Genomic DNA, 24410 nt, shown 5'->3' on the forward strand with positions numbered 1-24410 from the left:
CTATCTCTGTCACTTGCCTTCCAAGAGAAGGGAATATTTTCTTTCCTGTAAGATTGGGCCTCTAATACATCATGAGGAAGGCTCCTGACTGCAACTTCAGGCCATCACCCAAACCAATTCACTTATGAAAGAATAGAAGCTAAAACTACATTCAAGGAGAACAAACAGTTGATTTGTTAGTGAAGAATACAGCATAATGAGACTATGAATCACCTAACTGATAGGTGCTATATAGGCAATTTGAATAAAGATCAGTAGAAAGCAACTTTTCAAAAAAGAGTTGCTCTATTTTAGAATATTCACAAACACACATGCACAGAAAAATATTAAAATAAGTTCGATCTTTTTGCAAGTATAAAACTATTACATCATAACCATTTTTGGTTTCTTAGGGGATTGATTGGTATAAAATCGAAGAACAGAAACAAATGTTAAAAAACTATTGCATGTTTAGTTAGCAGAGAAAAATTAAGGAAATCAGAAATAAAGCTGATTGAGATATTTTCAAACCTGAAACATCTAGCACAGGCTTTTAAAAAACAACTATTTCTAAAGAACTAGGCTAAGCTACGCTTAATAATCAACTTCATTCTAATAATTCTGTGATGTGGATCATGTATTCTGGCAACCGTCAGTACCACTGATAAAAAAGCTTTTACTTCAATCTGCATGTAAATAAACTGTAGCATATCCAAACAGAATTATGAAGTAACCAAAAGGATTCTTCCAAGTATCTATATTAATGCAGAAAATAGCAGGAAAATTTTGACAGAAGATTTATACTATCTCAGAATATTATACTATCTCACCAAGATAGTATAATATTCAAATCATAAACTATTATCTCCTTAAACAGACTCTAATGCTAGTCTTGTTTATAAAGTATGCTTAGCAAGCAAGGGTGGAAGGAAGATTTTAGTTCCACTTTACTTTGAGAAGCTGAGTGTGGGGAGAACGGTGGGGGCTGGGGGGACAAGATACCAAGCACTTCTGTTTCTAACAACAGATGAATCAACCTAAGTCAAGGTGAATTTAAGATGCTAAGTAATAAGATTCTAAAGAATTTTTCTTACTCTATGTGTACACTCATTTTCTCTCATAGCTACAAGGACTTTGGCACCACATTATTGAAAGAACTCTGAAGTAATAAACTAGGAAGATAGTCCAAATAGCCTAACAAGGTTTCCTCAATTTGAGAAGAGAGGAATGTGCAAGAATTGTTGCCTACTTCCATTCATGCAGACTCCCAGAATTTATGTTATCACATCCGTCTGACTGTAATGTGCACTGGATGAGTCTTCTGGAAGAGGCACAGGAGAGACCAGATTATAGGCTCTGCCTCTGGAGCCACACTTGGACAGTTATCTTCAAGTAGACAATCTCCCTGACACAAAATTACATCAAACTTTAACAAGAAATTAATTCTGCTCAAGAAATATATACAAACTATCAGTCCAGAAGGCTATTTTTATTTTTTTTAAAGATTTATTTGTTAATGCATGTAAGAACTGGGGTACAGGCCAGAGGTGCGGGTGGTGGGGGGTGAAAGGATCCACCAGAGACAGAGTAGGGAACAGAACAGGCAGACTGATTGAAATACACTGCTGAGGGGAGCAGCGGGCGAGACAGGAGAGGTCTGCTGCGCCATGTGGGTCGCTCCCTGACCGGCTGGGGATCAAACTCGTGCTGCAGAGGCTGTGGATTGCTTCATAGTGCAGTGCTTAACCCCTTGCACCACCATGGAGGCCCTAGAAGGCTATTTTTAAAACCACTATACTCAACAATAAGAAAATTACCATTAGTTAAGTATACTCAATATTGAAACAAACTTCAATGCCTCAATTGAGGGTTTCAATATTGTGAAGGGCTACATACAATCAACTGTGTTTTTCTTTTTAGTTAAAAATAGCATGATGAGAAGGAAAAAAATATTATCCAAATTACACACATAAATTGTGTAAATTGGCCAGAATATACATGAGAGAAAATTAGAAAAGGCTGATTATAAGCCTGTCTAGTTGTACAGACTGCCAAATATATAGTAAGAAAAATTTTACAGGGGGATTAAAAACCACTCATGAAAGGTCCAGGCATCAGATGTTAACAGCTTTTCCTGTTACTGGCATAGCCTCACCTCACAGTTCCTAAGATTTATGTCTTTGTTTTTCAGACAAATTTCAGAAGAAAGCAAAGTCCTAAGAAAGGTCATCTGCTCTACAGTTGTGAAAGTTAAGATGAGACAGAAAAAGAGCCATCGGAAAGGCAAACTGAAAGCAGCGGCAAAATACAGTGGTTAAATATGGGCTCTAGAATCAGGGCAGATTCTTTTGCCACTGCATGATCTTGGGCAGGTTACCTAAAAGTTCTTAACGTGTTGTCTCTTCCAGAAAATATAAATAGTGCTACCTACCATGCAGTGCAACTGTGAACATTAAAAAAGAACATAAGCTGTGTACAACAGTACCATGCCAGCATGTTGCTCAGTGCCTAATAAATGCTAACTACTATTAGCAACAGTAGAATACAATGGTTCTCAACCAGAAGTACTCAACCCACCAGGGAGCACCCACAAAGGCTGCTCCCACAAAGGCATAAGGATTGACATTCTGAAGGGGGCTGGGAACAATGCAGATGTGAAATACCCTGCAAGGCATGGGACAGTCCCTCACCACAAAGAACTGCCCCATGCAACACAAGTAACAACCTCCCAGAGAAAAAAGGTATCACAGGTTATTATTAAATATGAAGCTGGGGTATATTAATATTCCTAGGACTATCTATCCGAGGTGTGAAAAATAAATTGTCACTAAAGACCATACTGACTTTTTAAACATGTGCCCATCAGAGACAAACTTTTCCAGGTCCATCAGACTTAGTGGAAGATTAATGTGATCCAGCACTGTTATTTTCTAGGCCTACCATGTGTTTGATTGTTGGCCATAAAAAGTCAATACAGTCAAACAATAAGAAGCAGAGAAGAGAATTATAGCCCAGAAGTATCTAGTCACGATTCTTAGCAGGTAAAGGGAGCTCACCAGGAACATTTACAAACTCCATTTGCCGGGCACCAGCATTTTTTTCTCTCTCTCACACACACCAGCCTCTGCTGAGACTCTGGTTCTAAAGAATAATTCCTTTGTATGAGCTACAAGCATAAACAACAGCCAATTGTTTTCAAAATAAAATTCTTGATCATACATTCTAGGTACACATTTTAAACACTTTTTTGAAACTAATGTATTTCTATTACATAGCCTTCTTGCCATAGGGAAATAGAATCATGAATGTACTTTAAAAAGCTAGAAAGAAACACAAGTTGGTTAAAGGAAGGCTACAAAGGAAAAGCACAGGGCCTGGTTTGAAAGAAAGTTGAATTCATCGGGGCTGTGGATTTGTGTTTTGGGTAAAACCACCAGGGAAATCTGACTCAGTAAGGGGAGATCTCACCATTCCGACATGTTTTCATCAGAGCCCTGTTTTTGTTCATCTGCTTCACACTCCATTCTTTCTTTCCTTCCCGTTTTGCTCAGGAAAGTCCTATTTTCTGCTGATTCACACAACCCGCGGCCTGATGAGGTCCAGGGAGTATTCTCCTTCCAACGGGACAGGCGCTGCTTTTTCGCAGACTTGAACCTGCAGCCTCTCTCATAGCTCCAATCTGATACCTTAAGCTTCTGCTGAAGACTGGCAGCCACTTCTGACGTCACTCGCTTCACCTTCCTTCGGCGCCTGAGTGGTCGACAGGGCGCATTTTCAGTAAAGGAATCAGATTCATGCCAAGAATGCTGCTTACTCTTAACAAGGGCATTGAGAGCTGGATGCCGTTTAGCTACCATTGTGTCATCAGAGTCACTAAAATTGGTGACCGGGGCCATTTCTCGACAGTCCCTAATGGCCTCATCCAGACTTGACTCAGAGGCCTCACTGTAACAGCAGGTATGCTCTGCCAGGTGAGTGAAGTCTGAACGGCGCTTCCGGCCTCTCCGTTTCCGAAGCTGCCGCCTCTGCTGCCGAGGACTGAGAGCCATCTCCTCCCACAGTTCACCAAGCTTGCTCTGCTCAGATGTCTGCTCCAAGGCTGAGGCTAAGTCATGTACCAGCTCATCCATGAGGCCACATCTGTCAAGTGTTGAAAAAGAGAAAAAGAAAGCCTGAACAGGATTGTTGTTACAGAATAACTTTATGAAAGAGATCATGGCACTGCAGTCCACCCTACCTACAGAAAATAGTCACCTTTCATTTGGCTACAATTAAGACTCTGTTCCCACCAACCACGCTCCCTTAGGTCACAAAAAGTAGGTGTTTTGCCCTTGTTAAATGCCTGAAGTCAACATACTCTTAAAGATAAAAACCTAAATGTCACCAGATGACAACTGGGATATTACCCAAAACAAGCAAACTCAAGGGAATAGGTTTTCCCCTCTTACCCAGTTGAACTTGTCACTAAATTACTTTGTGATAAGCTTTAAAAAGGTAAGAAAATGTCCCATTATACAGGAGCAGAAAAACACAATTTTAAAACTAGGGATGAAGGGACTGTTTACTACCTGGGGTCACTGAGAAGAATGCTTGTGGCCAGGCACAGAAAGACAACTTAACAGCACATTTTAAGGAAGACTGCTTCCAAATGATCCAATAATTTGTAGTGACCCAGGTCTGTCATTAGAATGGGAGGAGGGCCTCCCTGGTGGTGCAGGTGGTTGAGCACAACGCTGTGAAGCTCTCCGCAGCCTCTGCAGTGCAAGTTCAATCCCAGCCAGCCAGGGAGATACCCACATGGCGCAGCAGACCTCTCATGTCTCGCCCGCTGCTCCCCTCAGCAGTGTATTTCTGTCAGTCTGCCTGTTCTGTTCCCTGCTCTGCCTCTGGTGAATCCTCTCACCCTCCTGCACATCTGGCCTGTACACTTGTTCTTGTATAAATAAATCTTAAAAAAAAAAAAAAAGAATGGAGGGGAAAAATGAGTTTTTTGGCCCCATTCTGGTCCCAAGTACTACCTGGAAGCTACATTGTTTTTAAATAATAGCAACATATCTCCATCTTTCAGAAAATAAGTGATCATCCTAATCAAGTGCTTTAGTACCAGACAATCACCAAAAAACCAGGATACAACTGAAGTTGAAATGAAAGGGATGGGTGCTCTCTCAGATATCTGGCTAACAGCTTTCCAAAACTTCCCGTTTTTCTCAAACCCTTATAACTTTAGGGACTACTTCAGAGGCAAACCTTCCAAAAGATGGGAGTAATAGGAGCAATTTTCAATTGCTCAATTCCCTTTTAGAGGGAAATGCCTAATATAATTCACAAAAAAACAAACACATATTAAATTAACATTTCTTCCCTATTCCGTGTCAAGCCCAAAGTATTTCAAGACAATTAGAGCTTGAAAACTCAGCGTGGTGCTAGTCTCAAACCACATTTCCGTTAGCAGTTTACATTTTGCAAAGAACTTTCTAAAACCTATTTTCATGCTGTCCCCATGCCAAGGATTTGAAAAGCAAGAAAACAGTCAGCTGGCTGATCTGCCACATCTGTGGACCAATTGGGACACCTAGTTCCAAAACTACCAGCCAAATAAAACTTCTCGACGGGTCAAAAACCACACAATAAAAAGACCATGTTCGAATTCTTTAAGCAATGGTTAAAGACGCTAAAACTAGGGCTTGGGAGACAACAGTCCCTAAGACCAAAACAGATAAACAAGGGGGAACAACTTGTCTAGATCTACGTCCAGAATAAACAACTGCTACTTTTTAAAAAACTCAGGCAGAACTATACAAACTTGAGCGTGGAACGAAGTTACCAAATGACTGGAGTGAAATCCCTGTGCAGAATCCTTTCCTGCCTCAAAGGCTGTAACTCGAGGACGAGGTAACAGAAGATCCCGGGTCCCCACACCCCCAGTCTCGGGTGCACAGCCGACAGCAACCCCTCGGTCCAGGCAGACCCTCGACGAGGAAAGCCTGGCCGACTCGCGCGAAGGAATAAATAGGAAAGTGCCAGAAGCAGGCAGCGCAGGGTCAGGCTCAGAGGGGGAACCCCGGGTGGGATTGGGGAACAGGGCAGAGGGGATGGACAGGGGGGCCGGGGGGAAAGCAAGAGGCAACTTCTCCTGTGGGTTCACCAGCAGCAGGGGGTCTGGGCAGAAACTGCCAAATATCAAGTTCTGGCGACTAGGCGCCTCCAGAGCAGGGTCGCAACACGGCATCTGTGTGGGCAAAGCGCCTCCCAAGGGCGCCCCCACATCCCCGCCGCCCCCGAGGACTAGAGCCTCCAGGGTTCGGTCCACGCCTCGCTCAGTCGCCGGCCGGGAAGAACCAGAGAGAAAGGCCCGGGGGGGGGGGGGGGGGCTGTGGCTCCGGGGACCGCGCGACCCTCACCCCGGGCGGCGGACGCCGGGCCCTGACGAGCCAGGCCCCGCCACCGCCCTCCTCCCGCCGCGGCCGCGCGCCCCAGGCGCCCCCGGCCGTTCGGCCGCGGCCCGGAGCCCGACCCCCGTTGGCGCAGGCCCCCGAACCCCGACTTTCTCAACTCACTCCTCCCCCTCACCGGCTGCCGCGGACACCTCAGACGGCCTCCGCTTTGGGGGCCGAGTCTCCCCGCCAGGGTTTCCCTCTCTGACCTCATTTCCGGTTTGGGCCGGAGGGGTGGGGCGTGGCGTTGTGGGCGGAGCTGAGTGAGCAGAGGCCCCGCCCCGGCCTTGCGCTTCCGGCCCGAGGCCGGTCGACTTCCGGGTGGGGCTGCGGGGAAGCCGGGAGAAGAGGCAGGGGTCCCGGGGGCGGTGCGCGGGCTGGGCAGTACCTGGGCAGTCTTCCCTGGGGGCGTCGGGAAATTGGGTGCAGGCGGAGCTTGGGTCTCGCCCTGCCTTGCTGACCTGATTTTATAAAGGGTGTGTGAAGTCGAGGGCAAATGGACCCTCTCTTAACCCTGAGAGTTGATATGTCCTTTAGAAGGGGAGCCCTGGGGTTATTCAGTGTTACAGGCAGGGAGAGGGGCACCCCAGACCCCACAAACCTGCCTGCTCTAAATAAGCTCTGCTATCTGCCACATCAACACAAAACATATGAGACTTTAATGGGAAAGAACTTTAATACACTTAGGAAATAATACAGGAAGGGCAAAGAATATAGTTTCTAGATCAAGCACCCAAAGTTACCCGTCCCCTTGAGGGTAAAACTCCACCCAAGCAGGATTGGCCCAGAGCAAGGCCCCAAAGCCTGCCACAAGTCTAAAGCATCTTCCAGTGGGGACCCATAGAAAAGGATCAGAAACAACCAGACAAGTCCGGAGGAAAAGAGCAAAATCAAAAATCAAGACAAAAACTGCCATTGTCATCTCCCCACAGGTCTCACCCACATCTGTGTCACCCAGTCCACGACCAAAATGCAAGTTTAGTTTCTTCAGGTGTCTCTCTCTGCTCCATGTACCTCCTCCAGGTCCCCTTCTGGCTCTCCATCCTGCTTCCCTCCTTCCTCAGTCTCCTCTGCAGCTTCTTTCTCTGCTTAGCTCCACCCTCCTTTTGGGTAGGGCAGAAAACCTGGAACCTCCTGCTCTCCTGGGGACCACCCTGTTATAAGAGTATTAAAAATGAACATGTTTTGAGCAACATAACAAATAATAAATAGTCCAATAGAATTGGATTATAACAAAGTATTTTAAAAAATTTGTGTTTTCATGATGACATATGTGAATTAATGATATGAATACTGATATGACTAAATCAGGAAGGAGAGTTAGGAGTCTTCTGATACAGAAGAATTTCAAATAATAAATATAGGTAGGCCATCATGGTAACTCCCAATTCCATAAATCAGGGCTGTGCAGAGTAACTTCCCAGTGTACAGTAAGGGAAGGGGAGGAAATGGAGAAACAATGGAGAAATTGACGAACATTACTTCACCCCAGCGGTGACGGTTACTTACTATAAGTGGTGGTGGATCATGTTGATAATATGTGCACTATATGATGAGAGTATCTTTTTTGGTACTTTACTTTCAAAAACCATAACCCCCCGGGCCTCTCTGGTGGCGCAAGGGGTTAAGACGCAACCTGTGAAGCTCTCCACAACCACTTCAGCACAAGTTCGATCCCCAGCCAGCCAGAGAGCAACCCACATGGCGCAGCAGACCTCTCCTGACTCGCTTGCTGCTTCCCTCAGCAGTGTACTTCGGTCAATCTGCCTGTTCTGTTCCCCACTCGGTCTCTGGTGAATCCTCTCACCTCCAATACCTCTGGCCTGTACCCCAGTTCTTGTATACATAAATAAATCTTAAAAAAAAAACATAACCCCAGTCTAATTATAAGGAAAAAGTCAGATAAACCCAATTATGGGACATTCTACAGAGTGGGTGACCATTATTGCTCAAAATTGTCAAGATCATCAAAGACAAGCAAAGTCTAAAAATCTCTTATAACCAAGAGAAGCATAAGGATATGTGACAACCAAATGCAGTGAGGTGCCCCAGGTGGGATGCTGGAACAGAAAAAGGACGTTAGGTTAAAAAACTAAATATATCTTGACAAAGTATGGTCTTCAATTAATAATTCTCAATGTTGGTTCATTGTGACAAATATACTAATGTGAGGTGTTAGTAATAGAGGGAACAATTCTGAAATAAAAGCCTTATTTTTGAAAATGCACATGCCTTTTGAATATCTAAGAATATCTAAGAATATCTCTAACAATTTCATTCCAAAGAAAAATTGGAAATATCCTCAAAAATGTTAAATAAGGGGCCTCCCTGCTGGCACAAGAAGTTAAGATGCACTCTGGGATTGGGGTGATTTATAGACTCAGTGCCATGTCTCCTTGCTTACCTGCTCCAGTGCACTCTCTTTGCATTTGCCCTTATCTTTATTAAAGCATTTTATTCATTCACTCTTGAATTAGAGCCAGTTATGTGCTAATTTGCCATCCCAGCTAAATTACTCATTCAATAAATGTTTGTGACACACCTACAACATGCCAGGCACTATGCTAAGCTCTGGAGTTGTAGTTGTGTCAACAAAAGAGAAGCCTACTACATTATTCTAGAGATTCTGCCCTAGAATACAGTCACAGTCTATGGAACTAGGGTTAAACCTTCAACATGTGAATTTGGGAGGATGCACAGTTCAGCCCATAGCATCCCACTAATCCACATGTTCACAGAATGCTGACCTCACCTCCATCTCATGGGGTGGCCAATCCCATTCCCCATGTGATTGTGTCAGGAGTGGGTATATGACCCAATAATGAGGGGAGATTTGAGGGGAGGAGGGTTTGTACCTTCTGGCAGAAAACCATAGGAAGAGACCATGTCTCTTCTTTTTCTGGAAATTGCTGTTTCTGGATATGACATCTAGAATTGTCACAACTTTCTTACTCATATCCTGAGGATGAAGTCAACACTGAGGACAGTAGAGCAGAGACATGAAAAGAAACTAGATCTTGATAACACTGTTGAGCCTTGAATCAACCAACCCTGAAGGATCTATTCCAGAACATATGTGTTCTGTTATGTGTCATACCAAATATCTTCATTGTTTAAGAATTTTGGGGTTGCCATTTTCTGCAACCAAGAGCATATTAGCTTTTGTACCTGCCCATCACTCAGGCCACCCCTTACTTCTATCATCTTATTCACCACCATCAGGACCAAAAAACTGTTCTGTCACTTAACTCTACTCATGTGCCTCTACAGAAATGACAGTGAAACATGTATTCAACCTTCTGTGCTCATACACATAAAAATTGTCCAGCATAATTGTGTTTGAAAGGTGCTTAACCAAGGTGCAGGTACCAGATGGGCAGGTAATAAGGGGCTGAAAAAACCAAGCACAGATTACTCACCCTCAATGCTTGGTTGGGCTCATTCTTGCATGGCAGGCATTTCAAGTAAAACAAAGCAAGAAATTAGAGTGTTCACAGAACTGAACCACATATTTACATGTAAAGTCATCTTGAAGTAATTTTGTCAAGAGGCTAGAAAGGAAATTTAGTATTTTTGGAACTGCCCTAGAAATGCATAGAAAAGGGGCCTCCCTGGTGGTGCAAGGGGTTAAGCACCGAACTATGAAGCAATCCACAGCCTCTGCAGCACGAGTTCGATTCCCAGCCTGCCAGGGAGCAACCACATGGCGAAGAAGAGCTCTCCTGTCTCACCCGCTGCTCCCCTCAGCAGTGTGTTTCAGTCAGTCTGCCTGTTCTGTTCCCCACTCTGTCTCTGGTAAATCCTCTCACCACCACCACCATCACCACCACCACCACCACCACCACCACCCCCCTGCAGCTCTGGCCTGTATCCCAGCTCTTGTATGCATAAATAAATAAATCTTTTTAAAAAATAAAAAAACAAATGCATAGAAAAGACTAAGTTAGATGGTAAAATAATAGTAGTGAACTCTATTAAGCATTTATCATTCTAATATATTAAGGTGGATTAACTCAATCATACAGAAATCCTATGATGTAAATACCCTTTTTTTTTTTCAGGATAGATGAGTTTCCATTTCATCTTGTCTTTTTTTTTTTTTATTGAAAACATGCACATTACTTTTGATGTAAATACCCTTAATATCATTATTGATATGATTAGTGCATTAGTCTATTCAGGCTGTCATTACAAAGCACCACAGACTGGGTGACTTATTTGTTTTCTTACAATTTTGGAGACTTAAAGTCCAAGATCAAAGTGTTGGAAAGTTTTGTTTCTTCTGAGCCCTCTCTTCTAGGCTTCTAGATAATTATCTTCCCCCTTTGTTTTCCCTCTGTGTGCCTGTGTTCAAATTTCCTCTTCTTATAAGAACACCAGTGATACTGGATTAGGGCCCACATTAACAATCTCACTTTAATTTAATTACCTCTTTGAGGACCCTATTGTCAAATATTATCATATTCTGAGGTACTGAGAGTTAGGATTTCAACATATGAAATTGGGAGGTGGTGGAGAGAACATAGTTCAGCCCACAACAGTTAGGTTTAAATAAACTATTGTGTTATTTATTTCCTACTGGTCTTGTTCGTCTGGTCTTTGTTCTTGCTTTTTCTACCTTCTTTTGAAGTTAGTTTATTCTCATCATTTCACTTTACCTCCTTTCTTAGTTTATTAGCTCTACTTCTGTTTCATGTTCTTATGATAAACATCTTCAACCTATTCAGTCTGCCTTCAAGTAATATCATAGTTTATGATATTATTTGCCTAGTATAATAAGCTTACAACAGTATATTTCCATTTCCTCCCCGAGTCTATGTACTATTTGGGAAGAAATCCCAACATACATTTTTTTTTCCTTTAAATAATCAATTATCATTTTGAATAAATTTTTTTATTTTGAATAAAAATATTTAGTATCACAGAGTACCATTTTTGGTAATTTCATCCCTACCTATTCTCTATGTGGCATATTTTACTTCTACCCAAAGTATTTCCATTAACATTTCTTATAATTCTCATATGTTAGTGATGATTCTTTTAGTACGAAAAAGTCATATTGCCTTCATTTTTTTTAAAGATTTTTTTTTATTATTTTTTATTTATACAAGTTCTGGGGTACAGGCCAGATGTACGAGAGGGTGAGAGGATTCACCAGAGAAAAAGCGGGGAGCAGAACAGGCAGACTGATGAAACACACTGCTGAGGGGAACAGCGGGCGAGATAAGAGAGGTCTGCCACACCACGTGGGATTCTCGCCGGTCGGCCGGGATCGAACCTGTGCTGCAGAGGCTGCGGACAGCTTCACCGTGTGGCACTCAACTGCCTGGGCTACAAGGGATGCCCTTTGTTGTCTTCATTTTTGAAAGATATTTTGCTGAGTATAGAATCCTAGGGTGGCAATGTTTTTCTTTCAGTACTTTTAAAATCTGTCTCCATTATTTTCTGCCTCACATTATTTCTGAGAGAAAACCTTCTGCCTGTCCTTATTTTTCCTTTTATTCTATTGCCACTATTAAGATTTTCTCCGTACCACTAGTTATGGTCAATTCCGTTATGATGTGCCTTGGTATAATTTTCATTATGTTTCTTGACCTTGGAATTCATTGAGTTTCCTGGACCTGTGGGTTTATAATTTTCATGGAATTTGGAAAGTTTTTTGCTATTATTTCTTCAAATATTTTTTCCCTCTCACCTCCATTCTACTCCAGTCACACATATCTTAGGTTGCTTTAAATTGTTCCTTTGCTCCTTTGCTCTTTTTTATGTGTTTCTTCTTCCTTTTTTTTTTTCCTCTGAGTATTTTATTTTGAATAGTTCATGGTGTTGTTACTAACTTCAAAGTTACTTTCCTTCTGCATTATGCAATATGCTATTAATCCCATCCCACATATTTTTCACCTCAGACATTGTATTTTTAGAGAGGTTAGATTTTTTTTTGCCTTCTATGATTCTTTAATATGCCAATTTATCTACATTTTTTTTTAGAGGCATGTTTTATTTATTTATTTATTTGTTTGTTTGTTTTGTTTATTCATGCACTGGGTACAGTCAGAAGCGCGGGAGGGTGAGAGAATTCACCAGAGCCAGAGCGGGGAGCAGAGGAGGCAGAAGGACCGAGGTACACTGCTGAGGGGAGCAGCGGGTGGCAGGAGAGGTCTGCGCGCCATGTGGGACCCTCCTCCGGTGGCCTGGGAGCAGCTGGGGATCGAACCGGCGCCGCAGAGGCTGCGGGCAGCTTCGCAACCCAGCGCTCAACCGCTGCACCACCGGGGAGGCCCTATCTACATTTTTAAATAAGTGAAATATAGTTATAAAATCTGTTTAGTTCCTTGTCTAATAGTTCTGTTATCTGCGTCATTTCTGCATCTGTTTTATTGATTGATTTTTTTCTTTATATTGTGGTTGTATTTTCCTGCTTCTTTGTTCCTGATAATTTTTTTATTGTTTTCAGACATTGCTAATTTTAACTTATTGGAGACCGGAAATTTTCGTACCCTATACTTATTTAAGATGGGAGCGTAAATACATGTCCTACTACTCCATTAATGCCAAAAGTGGAAGTGTCGAGTCTTGCATTATATTGAGAATATTTTATCAGCAAGAATGGAGATAAGGGCCTCCCTGCTGGCGCAGCGGGTTGAGTGCAGCGCTGCAACACTGGTTCGATTCCCAGCTGGCCAGGGAGAAACCCACATGGCGTGACAGACCTCTCCTGTCATGCCCACTGCTCCCCTGAGCAGTGTAGTACTTTGGTCCATCTCCCTGTTCTGTTCCCTGCTCTGTCTCTGGTGAATCCTCTCACCCTCCTGTGCCTCTGGCCTGTACCCCAATTCTTGTATAAAAATAAATAAATCTTAAAAAAAAAAAGAACGGAGATAAGAAACAGTCTTTATTTTTACAATCCAGCAAGTCCCTCTGATTTAAAATAAAATTCAACTGAGTAAATTTAAAAGATTTTAATTGGCTTTATTCATTGATTTATAAATCAGCATCTAATCCAGCAGATAGAAAGGAGCTTCAAGGAGTTGTACAAAAATCAAAGACTTTCATCAGTAGAAGGAACACAAACAAGGACGTTTAACCATGCAAAAATGTGGTGGGTTGGTTATTGCTAAATCACTTTCCTTTAAGGACTGGCAGGGCCTAATGAGAAAATGACCTAACTAGTGCTGATTAGGTGATTCTATATTGACTGATTTAAGATTCCACTTCTGAGGGAGCCCAAACTGTAATTAAGTCTCAGTTGGTGACATGGGCTTAGCCTAAGCAATTCCACCTTGGACCTGTTGTCTTGTTTTTAACCTCTGTAAACTCTTCTGACAAACTAGTCATTTCCATTTTTAGTTCCTGTCTTTCTCATAGTAGCTTATCATACTCAGTTAGTTATAGCAACTGATCCTTTCAACATTCTACCTGAAAATCTCATTACTCAAATCCATAAGTTCATTAAGTTCTTTTTCTACCTTCTAAATTACCTCAGACCAGAAGGAGGTTAAAAAAAAATGGAAAAGAAAAATCCTTTCAGTTTTATCAGTTGCTTCACCACACATAATACAGGTCACCTTTCTGCCAACCTACCATGGCCGTTTATCATCTTTTCTAGCCTCAGCTTATTTTCAATCCCAAAGCCAAAACTATATATCTTAGGGTTGGGTTTCGCTTCATTTTTATTTTTGATAGCATCAAACTTCTCGGGACTAATTAGCGCATCAGTTATTAATTGTCAAAATATCAGCACATAACAAGCCACCCCAGTGTTCAGTAGCTTAAAACAACATCAGTCTACTGTTTCTCACAAGTCCCTGGGTTGGCCATCAAGCCAGGCTCGTCGCTCTGGGGCTGGCAGATCTTGCAGGGCTGGGCATGCACATGCAGTCTGGGGACTGGCTGGACTAGGACATCCACGTCTGGAATAACTTGGCTCTCCTCCAGGTATCTCCCACATGCCTCCAAAAGGCTCACATAATCATGTTCTCATGAATGGAGGCTAGCCTTCGTGTGTTTTCATGGCTCTGATGGAGAGGCTAAGAGAGGGAGCAGAAACAGAGCATTTCTTCATGCCCAGTCCATTGACCAAAGCTAGAGACGTGGCCAAGCCACGAGTCAGTAAGGAAAGATGCCAACAAAGGGTGTCCATGAAAAACCAGAAACAGTCCATTTTTCCCACCCTATGAAATATTAGTCTTACTGTCACCACCCCCGTTTCACAGACTGGAATGGGAAGCACAGAGAAGTAACGTGCCCAGCTATTGTGAGGTGATGTGCGGGTTTGAACCCGGTGCTCAGGTAATGGACTCCCTGTGCAGCTGCTGTACAACCCTCTGGGAACAGGCCCAAGGCTTTAGGGGAGCCTCTAACCCATCTGGATCAAGGGCCATCCAGCCTCCCCTAAGGGCATTTCAGGGACAATCTCAAACAACTGAAAGCCCCAGACCTCCAAGTCGTGGCCCCTACCAGGCCCTGTTTCTTGGCCTCCCCTGCCTGTGGCCTCACAGCGAAGCCTTTCAGGGGTTAAAGTCACGGAAGAGAGAAACAAAAGAAGGAATAAAGTCAAGAAATGTGCCATGAAGCTTCTCGCAGCGCAAAGCAGAGAAAGTCATTTCCAACTTCTTTCATCTCCTAGATGAAGCCACTAAATAAAGGGGCAAAGCGGCGAACACAAGGGCTTTTAATCTGTCTCATCTCCTTCATAATAACTGCAAATTTTCCCGGGGCCCCTGGGAGTGAGCCTCTTCCCTGCTCGGTCTTATCTCCCCCTCCACATTTCGCCAGCGCCGCGCCGCTCCCCGCGCGCGCTGCCCGGGCCGTCCCGGCGAGGCCTGGGGGAGCCGGCGCCCCCCGCCTCATTGTTCCGGCCGGCCCGGGGCTCGGAGGGGGGATGAGGCCAGTCAAAGGGATGCGGGCTCGCCGCGGCTTCATTAACGGCGGCCTTTCAGCGGCGCGCATATCAGAGCCAGGCCTTTTCACAGGCGCTAATTAGCAATTTGGAGCCTTCCCCCCTCTGGAGAGGCGCCTTCAATCTAACAAGTGGGAACCGGGCTGCGCTTCTTTTTTCTTGCACTTAATATTTATTGTTTCCCTCTTCTCCCTCTCCTGCTCCTCCCCTCCCAGCCCGAGGCATTGTCCAGCTCGCCCGCAGATAAGGGCTGCAGCGGGGCGGGGAGCGAGGGTGCATCATTCATCACTCTTTTAATTCTCTGCTAATGATAACTTCCTCTCGCGCACGAGAGAAGTTAATCTTTCTCGGGTGTTAAGAGAAAGGAGAGCACTGGGTTCCGTCTCAGCTGTCTCTGGGGGTGAGGAACACCACAGGGTGGAGGTGGTAGAGGGATGACTCTAATCTCCCCAGCCTCCCAGTTCCCCCAACTTGCCAGACCTGTTGGCATTACAACCAGATGCTCTCCTTCATCCAAACTCCTCGCCCGGCCCGGCAGCAGCCTTTCTGAGCCCATAGAAATTCAACTCGCTCTTCAAGCTCAGCTTAGAGGTCACCTCCTCTGAGAAAGCAACCCTGATTGTCCTCCTGTCCTGTCGGGATTTCTCTCCTTCTTCCTCTTGAAATCCCATAGTATTTTCCACACAGCACCATTAGGGGATATTTTGGCTACATCATGGTTATTTCCAACTTGGCTGCAGAGAACTCCAACTCTTTAAAATATCTGTACCCGGGCCTCCCCAGTGGCGCAGCGGTTGAGCGCTGGGTTGCGAAGCTGCCCGCAGCCTCTGCGGCGCCGGTTCGATCCCCCGCTGCTCCCGGCCACCAGAGGAGGGTCCCACATGGCGCGCAGACCTCTCCTGCCGCCCGCTGCTCCCCTCAGCAGTGTCCTTCGGTCCTTCTGCCTGCTCTGCTCCCCGCTCTGGCTCTGGTGAATTCTCTCACCCTCCCGCGCTTCTGACTGTACCCAGTGCATGTATAAACAAAACAAACAAATAAAATAAATAAATAAATAAAACATGCCTCTATTAAAAAAAAAAAAAACTCTACTTAAAAAAATAAATAAATAAATAATAAAATATCTGTACCCTCCATAGTGTTATAGGGCAGCCCCGATATTGAACGGGTTGCCTGGCTGTGGGTCCTCACCCGCTCGCTTACAAGGGACTTACTAATACTCCACTACAGGCACACACAAAAGGGTAGTAAAAGGTTTATTTACAAGGGACAAGGAAATAAGGAAAATGTACAACTCAGGGAGAAAATAGGGAAGTAAAGTCTTTAATGTGTCCTACCCGATCCGCCGACCTGGAAACTCAAAGTCACTCTCAGAGCTGGCCAGACGCTGCGAGCTGGCGGGGAGCCAAAATGGGGGACCCCTCCAAAGCCCATGTGTCTGGCTTTATACCCACCTGGCTGCTTAACCCCACCCTCAGGGCCCAGCCACCTTCCCTTTGGTGGTGATGGGATTTGGAGTTCCCAGTGTCTTTGGCTTTGGCCTGGGGTGGGGGTGGAGTCCACAAAGCCTGTGTGGAATTAGCTTTAGGACAGCCTTTTCCCCCGAACAATTGGACCCGTGTGTGTCTGTGACTACACTTACCATCTGATAAATTCATGACTACCACAGCATGGGCTGCCTGCCTGCTTCTCTCTGTCCCGCTCAGCCTCCTTCCCTCCCTCCCTGGCTCCTCCCTTCCTTTTCACCTTCTTCCCTTGCTTCCTTTCTTCTTCCTTCCTTCTTACCAAGCATAGAAATAGCACTTGCCAACGCTGGGCACTAATCTAAGCATTTTCTAACATTCACTCATAATCCTCATAAAAACCCTATGAAGTAGGTGCAATCCCCATTTTACAGATGAGAAAACCAAGTCACAGAGAAGTTGAGTAACTCCTGTGATCCTGGCAGGACCGTTGAGCAACAAAGCTGGGATTCTAACCCAGGCTGTCTGGCTCCAGGGTCTGTGTTCTTGCAATCACTTTGCTAGCGCTTGATAGTTGGCTTCCATACAGGTGCCTGCCTCTCCACCTGGATGGAAGAATGAGCTGAAAGGAAGGCCCAAACCAAAAGTCTAGGCAGGTCCAGAAGGGATGGTAAAAGTGGCAAATTAGCCAACTCCTCACCCGGAATGCCCCCTGACCTGCCCACCTCTCCATGTGCCTTTGGTATTTAGCCACTAAGTGAGCACTATCAGTAGTGCTCCAGGCCCTGAGCCCCTGAACCATGGCTGTACCCCCCTGGCTAACCTGATCTCCCTTCCCACCCCAAGCCCATTCCACAAATTGAGGCCACAGGAGTAAAATTCCCAGCAAACTCTGAGAACTACTCTAGAGAAGTGAGTGCAATGGAGTGCCCTGGAGAGGGAGGGAGGGCTGGAGAGCCCTCGAAAATCCCCTCCGAATTATAAACATATCCTCTTTAAGTACATTTCTAAGGATAACATTTGTATTACTCTGTCCTGTGCCTGCAGATAGGGCCGTGCGTATCTCCCCCATCAACCCTCCTTTCTCTCCACTCTGCTGGGAGCCGTCCCTATCTGAAGCGACGCTGGCAATCCGCTTCCCTGCAATTGTTTCGATCGAGGAGAAAAATTAATTTCTGCCTATCGTTAATTGAGAGAATTGTGTGGAGGGCGAGGGAAGGGGAGGGGGCAGGAGAGGAAGGAAGGAGGCGGAGGGGAGCAATCGTGTTATTAACCGTGTCCCTTTCATAAGCAAATATTCTGATTGCCATCAGTGAGATGAGAGGCTCATTAATGCAGGAAGCAAGAGAGGTGATTAGAGAACTTTCGAGAGCTATTGAGCTGAGCGGGAGGGAGGTTTGCCTGGATCTGAAGGCCCAGGGAATTTGGAAAGTACTGGACAGGGGAGCAGGGGAGAGCCATTGGCCTTCTAGATAGGCTTTCCTGCTCTGCCCCTTCTTGCTCCTCTCCCCATGTGGTCCCAAAGCCATCCCTTAGAGTTGGGAAGAATGAGTGAGAACTTTTCAAAAAGTCACACCTTTTCCCAAGACTTCACCACCTTTATGCCAAGCTGGTATTCTCAGGCTAAAATTTCTCGCCCCCAAACAGTCTTGTCTAATGGTGTATGTTCTTTTTTTAAATTATTGTCTTGTCTTTACAAGATTGTGTTCATGCTCTGATTTGTCAGTCTCCGTCAGTTCCTGTTTATTGCTCACATCTGCCTTACTTGTTTGCCCCTGCCTGGTGTGTAACAACGTCTGTGTGTGCAGCCCTCCGTGGGGCAGAGAACTCTTGGGAGCTCTGGAAGTTGGGGGCTGGCATGCGGGGGTGCTGGTGGTGGTGGTACAAGGAGGTGGGCATGTGGGAACTTGGCAGGAGTAGATGCTTTTGATACTTCATATCCTCCCAGACCAGGTCTGACTTCAGCCAAGCTGTGCCGGTCAGGCTCCACCCATCTCCTTTCTCTCCAGTTGTTTGCCCTAGGGAAGAAGGGGCCTCAGCAGTTCCCCTCTATGGAAAGGTTGATACCCCCAGGGGCAACCCTTACCCAGTGGAACATGAGCCTGTGAACAAATAGCCCCAGCTTCCCAGGAGGAGAATTCTGGGACGCATTCTGTGCCTGCCGCAGAGTCAATCCCCACTATCCAGAAGAGCCCTCCTGCCATCACACAGTTACTGACTTTTTCTCCTTATTGGTCTCGCTGGTGTTCCCTCTCAAACTATCTCACACCAAGTCTGCTCAAGCTCTGCTTGCAAAGCGACACAATCTTAGACAGTGGCCAGATGTGTTCCCAGTACAAAGAGCAGGAGATAGTGCGAGGAGAAGTGGCAAGCACCACATCAGAGAATGGCTGCGTGTGGCTCTGGACAGCGGTGGTGTTAGAGGCAATGGCATGTGCAAGGCCAGAAGAGCCTGGACCAGGAACCAGGGCAGACGTGGAAGCTATAGGTTGAGATTGGTTGGTTCAGTTGGTGAGAGAAAGCTGCCTGGGCAGCCAGAGATGACAACGTCTAAAAACTGAACTGCCTTGGGCAGAGAATGTACACACACCGGGGCACACAAGCCAATGGCTGACTTCCCAGGCTGTGACCAGCCACGGCCCCAGGCCTCAGGGTGCTCCAGCCACTGAAGGGCCACATCTCGGTGCCTTCAAATCTCTCCCAACCTTATCTCCCAAACATGGGTATGAGAAAGTCCCCATGATAAACAGGAGCCCTGCCGGGTCGACCCTTCCTCCCAGCCAGCTTCTTTAGTCTGTTTTCAAAGCAAGACGCTCCCAGCACAGAGTAAAGCAGAATCTGCTTCTGGAAAAGGGGCCTGAGGGAGAGACAACTGATGCAGGGTTCACGGGCCAGGGGGCGCTGGCAGGTCTAGCCCCAGCACCTCCCATCCAAACTGGATGATTTTCTGGGAACCAAATGCCCCCTCCCAACATATTCTGGCTCTGAAAGGGGGACAGCCACCAGTGAAGAGACCAAGACTAGAAAGAGGAGGAGGAGGGACTAGGAGAGCAGAAAAGAAAAGAAAAGAAAAGAAAAGAAAAGAAAAGAAAAGAAAAGAAAAGAAAAGAAAAGAAAAGAAAAGAAAAGAAAAGAAAAGAAAAGAAAAGAAAAGAAAAGAAAAGAAAAGAAAAGAAAAGAAAAGAAAAGAAGGGAAAAGAAAGGCAAGAAAAGGAAGAGGCGAGAGAGGCACTCGGAGATTTGCAGAACAATCTCCATTCTGCACGGTGCTTTCTGTTTAAAAAAATGAAAAAGGAATGATGGAGAAGGGGAGAGAGTCAGACAAGTTTAATGATGTGTGTTCAAAGCTCAGATTGGAAAAATGACAGAGAAAAGCAGCCTGTTTCGGCACTAATAAATTGTTCTCTGCCGTAAGAGGCGCCTGTCGCGGCATTAATACAGGCCCCTAATACACGGGTCAGGGTTAAGTAATTCTCTCCGGCAACTTAAGCGAATAATGAAGCTGGCAGCGGCTGGTGGTGCGGTGGGAGAGATGGTCTATGCCGCCGGCACTTTGTCTTCATTTATTATGCCAGCGGCGGCACGGATGGGAAGCCTCCGCCGAGGAGATATCGCTTCATTTCGGCAAGGTAATGAAAGCCGGGCTTGGGGGGAGGATAAACCAATTTGCCAGCTGACACTGGAAGGAGTGATTTGCAGACTCAAGAAGGGGAGAGGAGGCCCTTGCACAAGGAGGCACAAGGCTAAACCAAAGTGGGCCAAGGCCCTTCACGGTGCAGAGTAGTCGGGGCAGGCCCCTGAGTGAGGACAGGTGCCTGGGGGACAAGAGTGCCATGCTGAGGACACAGGTGAGTGAGAAGGGGGTGAGAGGACCCACTAGGAGTGAGAACAAGAGCAGAGAAGGGCCCAAGGAAAAAAATAGCCACAGATATTGAGGCTGGAAGTAACAGAGAGCCAAGACCCGGGAATGAAGCATTGTGGGGAAGAAAGGAAACTGAGGCAGAAGCTTGAGGCACAAGTAAAGATCAAGCGAGTCAGGCATAGAAAGTTGGATGGGAATTGCTGGGGAGAAGTATATTTCAGCCGATAAGAAACTTGGACTATCTGGCATTATGCTCCATTCAATGGCGAATCTGAAATTCCCCCGCAACAGCTTGATGGTCTGACAGTTTGATGATTATTTCCTCTATGATTCTGGTCATCAGAATCATCTTTGGGGATTCCTGCTCTCCGATGATATCCTTAGGTCGTAGTCTGAGCTTGAGGGGACTAAGTTGGAGACGTGATCCCAAACCTGTAGCATCTCTTCCCTCTGAAGTCATCCACATCATCCCCACCCCCCACCCTGAACCCACACACACCCAGTTCTGTCTTAAAAGAGGGGGGACCTCTCCTGGGTCAGCTGCTCAGGTGAGTCTGCCTCACAGTTGAGGACCTCCCTCCAGCAGTCTGGTCCAATTACAAGTTGCCACATGGGCGATAGGCAAGAGAATGGCAGAACCGGTGAATGGACCCGCTTTTGCCAGTTCTTATAGAGTGTTGGTAACAGTCCGCAACAGAATGTTGGTCATATATGCATTTAAGTCACATCTGAACCAGGGGAACATGACACCTATAGGAGCAGGCATAACCCCAGGGATCTGGAGAGGCTTATGGAACATTTCTGTTACTTTCCTGAACTCTGTCATCGTTCATTCTTCCTTTCAGCACCAAGATCTTTGGACAGCACCAGTCAGGGCTCTGCACATTCTTGCCCCATTATCATGTTTTCAAGTTAACTAGGCCCACCCCTCTTTCCTTGCCCCAAGATCGAAGTGAGCAGATCTTCAACAGTCGATAAGTGGAGAAGAATCTCAATGTGCCCACCCTCCCCTTGCCAACATGCACTTCTCTCTCTCTCTCTCTCTCTCTCTCTCTCTCCCTACATCCAGTGCCCCTTCCCATCATCCTGCCCCCACCCCCACATGCACACACTCCCCAATAAGGCTGCCACTTTTCTCCCCTGATGTGGGTTAAGGATTTCCAATAAGGACCAAGTATTTGAAGCTTAACACTGCAGTCTCTGGAGGAGCCAGGCCAATTTCACACTAATCTAACCCATGAAGGGAGAGAGCATGGGAAGCAAAAATTACATCAAAGAGAAGTTAATGCCGAGAAGCAGGCGACATAAAAAGGAGCTGCTTTCAGTTTCAAATGACTACACCAATCTGGATTAAGAGATCAGCCTGCTGAATGCCTGTATCACCATTTCTGAGCCCGGGCACCAGGCAGAATGAAGCCTTATCCTCAGGGGCCACTCTGAATGGGGAGAAATTGAAGCCTCCACCCTAATGCCACACTCAGTGACACAGGACATGACTTGGGCTGAGGGCTTTTGAGGGGGGATGGAGGGAGTTAAAGAGACATAAGAAAAAAGACTAGAAGGAAACATATCAAAATTCTAACACCGTCTTCAGGTGATGGTGTCCCCTCTCTATTGCTCCAATTTTTCCGTAATAAAGTTATATTACTTTCATAGTGACAAAAATAAAATGGATGTATAAACAGCAGTGGAAACTGAATGTTTTTCTCTCCATCTGGAATTCATATCTCCAGGCATTTTCCTGGGTATAGCATGTAGCATAGTTATGTTTAGATGTCAAAGGCACTTTATAAATAACTGTCCTGAAGAGCATGATGGTGTGATCAGTGATGGAGGGTTGGAGGGTCTAAAGGTCATTCACAAATGCTTAGACAGAAAATGGCACCCTGGGAAGTCTTAACATGATAAGTCTCCCCTTTCTAGCAGGTTGGGGGAGGGAGGCTCCATGAGCTTGAATCCAGCAGCTCTTTACATAGAACCTAACCAAATAGCATTTATTCAAAGAGTTAAGGTATGGAAGAAAGGAAGAACAAAGATCTTTTCCATTTCATTTGACCACAGATAGAATTGCTCCAAAGCAGTCAATTTAAATCTATCTCTAGTTCCCCACAGGGCTACCTTTCTCCCTCCCAAACATGGCCTGGTGCCCAGGACAGGATGCTGTCAGCCCTCACACGCTCCCAGGGGACAAGGGTTGCTCGGGCAGCCAATAACCCTGTCCCTGGGAGAACCCACCTCGCCCAATCTGCCCACTGCTGGGATTTCCCGGCTCCTGGAGCTTGAACTCCACTGTCTCTGGAATGGCCCACAGGACGAAGTGGAGGGACCGCACAGGCAAGTGGGTCCAGCCTGTGCTGCCCTGGGGGAGAAGCCGCCAGTCATCCCATGTTAAGTGGAACTGAAGTGAGACCAGCCTCCTAGCCTCCCTCCCCTGTCCACCCCCAGGCGGCAGCCTGACAAGTGTAAATCCCAGAATGAATGAAGGCGCCTGGCCTCGTGGAGCTGGTGTCTCCTCGCGCATCTCCGCGCTGATTGACTTGTCGCCTCTGCGAGGCTGACTCTATCAGCTCCTCTGCGCCTCCAATTCCAGGTGTGATTTAGTTTGGAGATGAGAGGTGACAGTTAACATTGGTACTCGTCACTGTAGATCAGGCGCAGTCACGCTGTCTTCCCCCACGCCTCCTCCCCAGCCAGCTTGGGCCCTCCTCGGCAAGCCTCGGTCAGCACAGACTCCCGCAGCGCCCGCCCACCGCCTGACCCCTGGCACGGCCAGCTGTGTTCCTGCTCACTCAGTCCTGCCCTTTGCGTTCCCAAAGGTTTCCTCCACACCCCACACCTTCCTAGGGTCTGACCCCCAAACAGCCCAAGAGCCCCGTGTCTCCCTGGGGAAGCCTGAGAGGCTTTTCCTTTCTCCACCTCCTGCTCCTCTCTCCTGGTTAGCCCAGCCTCAGGACACTCTCCTGTTCCTGCTGGGCCCTGGTGGGGACCCCCTGTAGAGCCAAGGGAGACTCCCCAAGCTAGCGCCTTCCTCCATAAGGAAAGGTTTTGCTTTTGTCTTTTGCCAGATTCTTAGTTCTAGGGCACAGTGACTTTTTACATACGTAACTCTCATGGGGGCAGTCAGCCAGACCTAGCTACAGAACATTCTAGCACCCTAACTGTCTCCCTCCTGTGACCCTCTCCTCCCCTACCTCCTACCAATAAGAACCTTTTGGGAAAAGAGACCTGGATGATGTGTGGGTCTCATAACTGGAGGACCCAGAGGAGTCTGCAAGGTTCTGTGTGGAGAGGGAAGTGTTTCCGTGCCAGATCCCAGGAGCACATGCCCCAGGCAAAGAACAGCCAGCATGGAAGTCACTTCTGAGCTTGTGCTCACATCCACAGCCAGCTCCTCTGCTTTGAATAGTGGGACTCCAGGAGTAGAGAAGAGCATAAGAGTCCCCCAAACGGGACCACATCCCAAACCATGCTGGTCTTCCCTATTTTTGAAGGGTCACCCCTGTTTCAGCAATGTATCACCTTGTCAGAAGGATGGTTTACACTTTCTCCAAACTCTTGAACTCTTTCTCCTCTTGAAGCTCCTTTCATTCATTCAATAGGCCTCTGTTAAGGGCCAGACGGGGATAAGCCTCACAGTCTTAACCATACAGAGATGGAGAAGACATGGCCCTTCTTAACTGAGCTCTAGTTTTGCAGGGGAAACAGACAAGACACCCAATCTCTATTCTGCAAGACTAAGTAACTACTCTGTAGAGATATCAGCAAGGAGAGGAAAC

At 46.1% G+C, this 24410-nt stretch overlaps 1 protein-coding gene across 5 annotated transcripts in view; it reads right to left on the reverse strand.

The window, feature by feature from the left end:
* Positions 1 to 6640, reverse strand: part of GPATCH2L (G-patch domain containing 2 like) — a 56434-nt gene extending 49794 nt beyond the window's left edge. For 2 of the 5 annotated variants that reach the window (XM_054691977.1, XM_037503825.2), the window contains exons 1-2: positions 6623 to 6640; positions 3448 to 4119 (exon numbers count right to left, since the gene is read on the reverse strand). In XM_054691977.1, coding sequence (XP_054547952.1) covers positions 3448 to 4119; positions 6623 to 6627 — 677 coding nt within the window. In that variant the 5' untranslated portion in view covers positions 6628 to 6640. The other 3 variants (XM_037503822.2, XM_037503823.2, XM_037503821.2) reach the window with 3 other exon arrangements.
* Positions 6641 to 24410: the final 17770 nt, after the last annotated feature.

This window comes from Talpa occidentalis, unplaced genomic scaffold (assembly GCF_014898055.3).
Source record: "Talpa occidentalis isolate TD23 unplaced genomic scaffold, MPIMG_talOcc4v2.1 talOcc4.11, whole genome shotgun sequence".
NCBI classification, from domain to species: domain Eukaryota; kingdom Metazoa; phylum Chordata; class Mammalia; order Eulipotyphla; family Talpidae; genus Talpa; species Talpa occidentalis.